Here is an 8852-nt window from a genome sequence, read left to right as displayed (position 1 = left end):
TAATTTTAATAAATATTAATACTAAATATTAATTAATTTTAATGTTATTAATAATTTTTAAGGTTTTATTAAAATTAAAAGTCATTATTAATACTTTTTAAAGTTTAATTTTAATACATGTATATATATTTTTTTCCAGGTGGCGTTAAGTAAACTTTCGTTTGGCGACTGAAGTTTTAAAGTGCTCATGTTTATAAATATGGAAAATCTGACAGTTGATCACATTTGCTATTTTTAGTAATGTTTAATATGAACAGATTTTTAAAATTAATTTGTCAAATGGAAAATTAAGTTCTGGAGTTTAGGAAAAATTAAAGAATGGTTAAAAATGTATTTATGTATTTGGAGAAATGATTCAATGAATATTATTTTTGTATTAATTTCCAGTAAGTTTATTATTATTATTATTATTGATTTTTAGATTTATATTTTAAATGCCAATCACATAACTGTAGTTAGAAACTTAAGTTATATGATTGGCATTAGTTAAGGTTAAGTTGTTAAGTTATATATAATATGAATGTGTAACACAAAGCTGTATATTAATTGCTGTTCTTGATTGAGTCTCTTCACAGAAATACTATGTTAATTTTTATAATTAAAATGGTAAATTCACTTTCATAACATATTTGTTATTTTTAAAGATGGGATATGTAATGTTATTTAATTGTCGAAATTGAAAAATCACAGAGCTGCAACATTTTGCCTTTTAGGGAGAAAATCCACAAACATGGCCTATGTTTGTCATCACTTTTAAACATATTGTGTCTTTTTTTTTGCAGGCCATTTTTTATGATGTGTCTTACATGTTCATAAAACTTTCAGATGCAAGCAGTGGCATTACTAGGGGGATTCAGATTCATTTCATCAAGTGACACCAAAATGACTATAAAATTTTGGGTTAAAGTATACCTAGGTAACCCCAATGGCGGCGGTTACATTAGGTTAGATTAGATTAACTACATTTTTTAGTAGATGTTTTCTTTTTTTTCTTTTGTTCAATAACTACTGTGAATCAATAACTAGTGACGCTTAGCACACAGCGGCCTGCCAGCGGTTCCCCTGCGGGAGCTCAGTCGGGAGCAATAACGGTCGGAAGTGCGGCTATAGTGCCACCATTGGGGTTACCTAGGTATACTTTGACCAAATTTTGTAGTGTTTCAGTGAAAATTTATTAATTTTTTTGGGTGTACTATAGATTACTCCCTATGGAATTTCAGGACTTTGATTATATATTGGAACTCGGGACCAAGACGAGTTCAACGGTACCCTATTTTTGGACCGGAGACGAAAAATAAAAAAGTTATCATACTTTTTCACTTACCATACTTTTTTAATGCTCTCATGAAAACGGCACCATAGTTGCTAGTACTGCCATCTTGCGGTAAAGTCTGCAAACCATGACGTCGGACTACGGTCATCTCCCGGAGGGTTAAACACGCGATACGAGAGCGGAGAGAGCAATGCGACTTCTGATCATCGCCCAATCGCCATTTCGGTTAATGTTACTTATGGCAGCGAACATGGCGGCCATTCCCACTGTTTGTGCTCCTGACTGACCTCTCGTATGGGAGCCACCACACGCCGCCATGTGCTAAACTAGTGATCGATTCATGGTAGTTCTTGAACAACGTAAAAAAGGGGGGAAACGTCTACTAAAGGCAAGCGACGCGACTCCCGATTGCGATAGTGAGGCCGACTTAGCGGAGAAAGCGACGCGACTCCCTATCATCATGCGATTGCCGAAAAAAGTATGATAACTTTTTTATTTTTCATCTCCGGTCCAAAAGTAGGGTATCGTTGAATTCGTCTCGGTCCCCTCAGTTCAGATATATATTCAAAGTCCCAAAATTCCATAGGGGTAATCTATAGTATCCCCATTTTTTGAAATAAAAATATCATTTTAGCTTCATTTTATCAAAAATTTTTAAATACACATAGAAACATGAGAAGAAATTTGAAATTACTTTTAAAAATTTACTTAAAATTAAAGACTAAGTATGAACTCCCTATAGTCAGTAGTTAACATTTTATTATGACAACCAAAGCATTTTTGTAAAGATAACTGCATATGAAACATGTTATATAAGATTCCATTATGTGGAAATTGGTTCAACCAACAATATTAGTAAACAGCAAAAACTAGTGACAAACTGCTAAAAATGTATGTGCAGGAGTTTGGATTCTGGACATTTAAAATAGATGGAAAAAATTTTTAATGATGGGAAAACTGGAAAAATTAACAGATTGAAAAATTTTTATTGTAATGTATGCTACAAATTGTTTTCTGCTAAAAAACAATTTCACATATTGAAACATTCTTATATCATTGTAACATGAAGCATCAAAATGAGCCAAAACAGGCAAGTTCTAGTTACAGTGATACTAACTTTAATTGAGTTCATGTCAGTTGGAAACAAAACATTACTCTCAACTTTGGCATTAAATCTATGATTAGAAAATAACTTATAAGAGTGTTTATTCATTTCTGAACATTAGTACAGGGCTATAAACAAAAATATTTATCCACTTTAGAACAGTGACATAACTATAGGATGAAGAAAACTGTGTTAACTCAATCATTCTGCTGTGTCTTGTAAACAATTGTATATAGAAATAAATTTGATAATGATCAATTAGATAGCATAGAAAGTATAAAATTTTATTGGACATGTAATTTTATTCATAATTGACTTGATCATACACTTCCTACATGAAATATTATTCTAATACCTGTTATATGATGTCATAATTTTCAAATCCCTTATCACCTATTTTTGCAGTTTATCCTCTACATCTAAAAAGTGTAACATAATAGATGTTAGTAAGATTTGCTTACAGACAGAAGTAAGTATGCATTTCAATCTACAGATTTTAATGTGTATTACTGGTGCTTTTAACATGTGTATATTAGTGCATATACCTGGTATTTTTACGTGCATACATATGTGCATATACAACAATTTTAAATGCATATAAATCCATCCTTAGTGATAGTGAATGGTGAAAAAGCTATTTTTAAACAAAATATTTTTAAATTCTAGAAAGCTTTTGAGCTACTTTATTATCCAATTTTAGCTACTGTTAGGATGAACTAATCCTAGTAACTAATTAGAATGAAATATTCCAGATTTCTATGACTGAAATAAAGGATATTTCAAATAATTAAAGCTACTGCACTCCAACTTTTACTCGAAATTGTTCCACCTCAAAAAATAAAATTAAATGATTTTCCAGTTAATAACTAAACATGTTTCTATTTTTTTAGATTTTGATTTAAAAATAATTTTTGTATTGACTATAAATATATGCAAGTTTTGGATTAAATTAAATTTAAAATATTTAAATGGTAAACCATAGATTTATACAATAGACTTGCCTTAAAACAAACATCAATAAAGCAAATTCTCGTGTTAAAGCAAACAAAAATTTACCAGAATTTATTAAACTGAACTGTAAATTACCTTTACAACACCCAAGAAATAACCCAATTTCTGATGATAATTTTATTATGGTATTTATGTTGAATAGTGTAAAAAGCAAAGTGGTACCATAATAAATGTTCTGTTTTGAGTAGAATAATTTTCTTCTCTTAGTAAGACAGGTTTGACCTCTGATCAGTTCAAACATCTAGTTTTAACAGACCATTATACTGTACTCAGAAAATAAGGGTTAAAGTTTAAGAATGCCCACTTCTTCAAATGAATGCAGTTCTATGCAAACACATGCTAGTTTAGATATTGGGGGTGCATACAGTGATACCTGGTTTGGCTAATTTGCACTAAATTTGGCTCTGGTTTTTACTCTTTTGGCACCAAAAAATATTTTTCTAGTTTTTCAAAGTCTTCAACAGAAAAAATCATGGATTTTTTTTAGCTTTGTTTTGTTTAACCACTGATATACTGCTTCACATTTAACCATTCCTTCTCATTTTATTTGATTTGAAAATCATTTAGATCATTAATTTAGTTTTGTAAATAAATTAAATTTTATTCTATTTTACTTTAAATTATTTATTTAGTAATTAATTCAAAATATAGTTTAGAGATTTCACTTGCCTATTAATCCTTAACCTCGACCTTAATCCTTAAAATCATTAATATGAATTTTCAATAAAGCTAGCTAACTACTATTCTCCTACTGATTAATATTATACACAAGTTGACTGTGTATGGATTGGAAAAGAGGATATGGATTGAAGGAGAAGTATATGAGGAAAGGATATGGATTGGTATGTAAGGATCTACCACTGCCATTACAAAGTACAGACATTGAAAAAATGAAAATAAAATATACACCATTCCACACCAGGATATATGTAACAACAGACACTGAATCAATACTGTCTCTATCTCTCTTTCTGTATTCAGTTTATGGCATTTGACGTCACCTTCTGATCTCCAGGATTTTTCCTGGAGCTTTCTGTTGCAGTGTCATTTTTTTTACCAGAGATAGGGTGCAGGCCTATCGTCCAAACCCCCAACCTGGAGGACCAAGGTGTGTCTTTTTGTCTGGCACCTATTCTTTAACCTGTCTGGCTAGGTTGGCCCTATCAGTAGCTAAGCTATTGCCGGCATAGCTCTCTGAGTCATCAGTGTATACAAGCTCCTCCACCACAACAAGGTAGAGACACCATCGGAGGAGTGAACCCAATACTGTATAATACAAAAAAAACAAACACTGCACAAACATTTTCCAACTCCTCCTGAGTTCTTCAGGTGCAATGATGCTTATGTAGCATTAAATTTATATTTACAGTTTTGAAATGTTATTTGAATTATGTTGTTATAAAAAATTTTTACAAATAGATTTGTGAGTATCTGAATTATTAGCCTACAACTTATTCCATGTTATATTATGACATCATAGTTTGTCACCTTTTTGTCAACTATCTATCGCCTAACTGTCAACTTTAATGCCTGAGAAAGAAACATCTGTTTGGTTTTCAAACCACTTTCTCACCACCTTTTGACCTAATTTCATCCAGCTAAAGGAAAATTTGCCGAAAAAGTCGTCAGTGACCGGCTAGGGCTCAACAAACCCAGTCCCTAGTGTGTCGTGTTCTTTCTGGTATATGTGAAAATTTCGTCTTGTCCCTTAGTGCACCAATTCAAGTGGACTAATCTCGTCGTCCTTACGGATATTACCACTCGACATTTTCTCCTGCCAAATCGGACTCATATAGGATTACTTCAGCTTCACTTCAGCTTCAACAAGGTATTTATTGTCACGCAAACCTTCACGTAAACTCTCTCTCTCAACCCCGCAACGTTAGAATCATTTATCTTTTTAAATGTATGCCAATCAGGTTCCCTCCTTTGTAAATAAACGTTATAAGGTGAATGAAGCCTCTGCTCTTCCATTGTCTCTCCTTCCATCCCTGATCCACTTGCTCTGTAACGCAACTGCTCGCGTGACCTAGTTGTAAACCCGCCATGGCTTCCATGTCAGCCAAGACACAGTGGTGTCAGTCCTGACGAGGCATCAAAGAGGTGCCGACCCCCCCGGTCACAGATTGTTTCCACAATGTTCCACTGGGTAACCATTCTGTTGCACCTGAAGAAGGACTCAGAAGGAGTTGGAAAACATTTATGCAGTATTCATTTTTTGCATTATTTGCACTGAAAATGTGTTCAATGTCTGTTGTTATGAAAATAAAGGATAAAATGTGTCCTTTCTTGTTTCAATAAAAGACAAGGACAATTTGGCTAAAATAAAGGATGTCTGGCAATCCTAGCTACTATATAAACTATAAGAGTCTTTATAACTGACAGTTTTAAATTAAAAAATTTTTAATTAATATATAAAATAGGAAAACGTGTCATATAAATTTTGAAAATGATGATAAGATTTAGTTTTAACTTACTGTAGTGTTTTTGATGATAATTTGATTTTCTTTCCTTTGCATACGGAACTGCTCTTCCTGAATTTCATTAATTTTAAACTTTAGTATTGAGTGTTTTTTTAAAATATAAGTGAATTTTATCCAATTCTAGTTGAATATTTTTTAACTTCTATAGTTGATTTATATATGAGTTACTATTTATCTTTTACCAATTTTGTCAAATACAGACAGTTCCTGACTTTCAGTCATAATATTTTCCTAAAAGTGTGTCCAAAAGTCAAACATTAGGGTTACAAAACTAAGTATTCACAAACTGAAACCTTAAAAAACCAAAAAACTAAACCTCAATAAATTCAGCACAGTTTGTCTACAAGGACTTATTTTATTACTAGGACTTATTATACTGGTGACTCGGTCCTGCAATTCAAGAAAACATATTGTAATGTGTTGTATTAGAGATATTAAAATGTAAATTATTAGTGAGTCCGCCAGGTGGCGATCGTTGCTGATGCATCATGGGAACGGTACCTGAGCGCTCACTTTGATTGTAACGACAAGACAATAAACATAACATGGCGCAGTCGACAAACGTTTAGAAAAAAAAGAAGATTCTCCTGTACTAGATTCGACATGTCCACGTTTCAAAATCTTCCTCCTCCCAAACCGATGTTGGTAGAAGGTGACTTGGGAGCGAATTGGAAGAAATTTAAGAAAAGTTTTCTACTTTATTCGACGGCGACCGAACTCATGACGAAGAACAATGAAACTCAAGCCGCCATCTTGCTCCACTGTTTGGGAGAAGAAGCTCTAGAAATTTTTGAAACATTAGAACTTAATGAAGAAGAAGTGAAACAACCGAATGTAATTCTAGAAAAACTCGAGTCGTATTTTATTCTGAAAAGCAACCAAAGTGTTGAGAGTCACAAGTTCAATACTCGTGTGCAAGGACCAAGCGAAGCCTTTGACGATTTTGTAGCAGACCTACGTAAGCTATCGATAAATTGTGAGTTTGGGAATTTACGGGATCGACTATTAAGAGATAGAATTGTAAGTGGTATTCGTGATCAGAAGGTAAAGGAACGTCTACTACGAGAAACGGAGCTATCATTAACAAAGGCAATCGACATATGCAGAGCTGCTGAACAGACAGAGAGCCACATTAAACTCTTGTCAAATCACTCGAAGAATATAGAAGTCAACGTGGTAAAACGAAAATCAAGAGAACGTCTCAGTGAATCATGTGATCAGGAAAATAGGTCTAGTGCAGAAACAAAGAACCATCGGACAGAGAATAATTGGCGTGGATATCGAAGACCGGAAAATAAGTTCCAAGGAAGACAACGGAATTGTGGGAAATGTGGTTATAGACATAATAAACCGAACTGTCCAGCAATGGGCAAACAATGTAATAAATGCAAGGAATACAATCATTTTGCGAAAGTGTGTCGAAATAACATGATAAATGTACTGGAAATGGCGCCAGAGAGTAAAAACGACTACGTATTGGCGTCACTGGAAAGCAGAGGTAAGAACCTTGATCTAGACTGGTCAGAAACTTTAAGAATTTTAGATTGTGATAAAAGTGTTAGTTTTAAGATAGATACTGGTGCACACGTCAATGTAATCCCCGCATATATTTTTGAGACTCTTAATCTAAGAAGATTTCTAAAGAAAACGAATATTACGATTTCAAATTATGGTGGAAATAGATTAAAGGTGTTAGGAGCGTGTGATCTAACAGTACGAACTAAGGATAAAGATATAGGCCTAATCTCTGTATGCACCGGAACTTGTAATAATAAAATAAACCCTTCTAACCTTTTTTTTCCCCGGTGAACGATTCTAAAAATAGAACGACACCAGGGAAAAAGGTTAGAAGGGTTTATTTTATTAAGGATAAAGTTAAGGAACTTTTGAATTTTATAATAGTCAAGACAGCTGACCAAGCAGCACCTATTTTAGGACTAGAGAGTATTCAAAAACTAAATTTACTGCAGAGAAACTGAAATATTTTAGAAATAAAAACGGAAAGTGATTATTTTACTAAATACAGTAATGTATTTGAAGGCATAGGCAGGATCAAAATAAAACCCTGTGAATTTAAATTAAAAGATGACTACAAGGCTGTGGTAGTTCCTACATGCCAAGTACCATTTAACTTAATGAATCCACTAAAGAAAGAATGTAAATGTATAGAGAATGATAAATGATGGAATTATATGCAGCATAGATGAACCGACAGAGTTTGTAAACCCAATCGTCCTAGTTCGCAAACCTGATGGATCCCTGAGAATATGTTTAGATCCACAGAATTTGAATCACTCGATAATGAGAGAACACTTTGAAATACCGACCTTTGAAGAAATCACAAGGGATATGGCAGGTTCCAAATTTTTCTCTATCCTCGATGCAAACAAGGGATTTTGGCAGATTGAACTGGCAGATAGCTCATCAAAATTAACAACCTTTAGTACACCTTTTGGGAGATATAGGTTTCTGCGACTACCCTTTGGATTGGCAAATGCTCCTGAGATCTTTCACAAAACATGTACTGAAATTTTTGCTCATATTGAAGGAGTCAAGATTTACATTGATGATCTTATCATTCATGCAAAGGACACAGAAGAACATGACAGAATCTTAGAATTGGTTCTGAAGACAGCTGAAGAGAAAGGGGTTAGGTTCAATAAGGATAAGTGCAAATTTAAACTAAAGGAAGTCAAATATGTGGGACATATCTTGTCAGAAGACGGTATTAGAATTGATCCAGATAAAGTTGAAGCAATCAAACGCATCCCAAAGCCAACTGGTTTAAAAGAACTTAATCGATTCATGGGCATGATAAATTATGTGGCAAAATTTATACCAAATTTAGCTAGTCGTACTGCAAAATTAAGGACTCTACTGAAACAGGATTGTTTGTGGCAGTGGACTGATCAACATGATAAGGAATTTCTGAAGCTAAAGAACCTTTTGAGCAGCACCCCAGTCTTACAATTTTATGATA

At 33.4% G+C, this 8852-nt stretch overlaps 3 protein-coding genes across 3 annotated transcripts in view; all 3 read left to right on the top strand.

The window, feature by feature from the left end:
• Positions 1–8852, top strand: part of LOC136983516 (uncharacterized) — a 345314-nt gene that overhangs the window by 160883 nt on the left and 175579 nt on the right. The window lies entirely within an intron of this gene.
• The window catches only part of Lztr1 (Leucine zipper like transcription regulator 1), a 64760-nt gene continuing 56047 nt past the window's right edge, over positions 140–8852 (top strand). The window contains exon 1 of the mRNA XM_067280268.1: positions 140–386. The gene's annotated coding sequence lies outside the window, so the exon portion shown is untranslated. The remainder of the gene's footprint in view (positions 387–8852) is intronic.
• On the top strand, positions 6476–7681 carry LOC136983494 (uncharacterized). The gene has a single exon (XM_067280251.1). It carries the CDS (start codon positions 6476–6478, stop codon positions 7679–7681), a length of 1206 nt encoding a protein of 401 aa, XP_067136352.1.

The sequence above is a fragment of the Centruroides vittatus genome, unplaced genomic scaffold (genome assembly GCF_030686945.1).
Source record: "Centruroides vittatus isolate TY-2023 unplaced genomic scaffold, ASM3068694v2 contig_882, whole genome shotgun sequence".
NCBI lineage: Eukaryota > Metazoa > Arthropoda > Arachnida > Scorpiones > Buthidae > Centruroides > Centruroides vittatus.
The sequence above is the reverse complement of the archived record's forward strand: the minus strand, read 5'-3'. Positions and strand labels throughout refer to the sequence as shown.

Bases quoted from the DNA above. Each gene is read 5' to 3' on its own strand.
- LOC136983494 (XM_067280251.1), top strand. From the start codon at position 6,476: ATGTCCACGTTTCAAAATCTTCCTCCTCCCAAACCGATGTTGGTAGAA.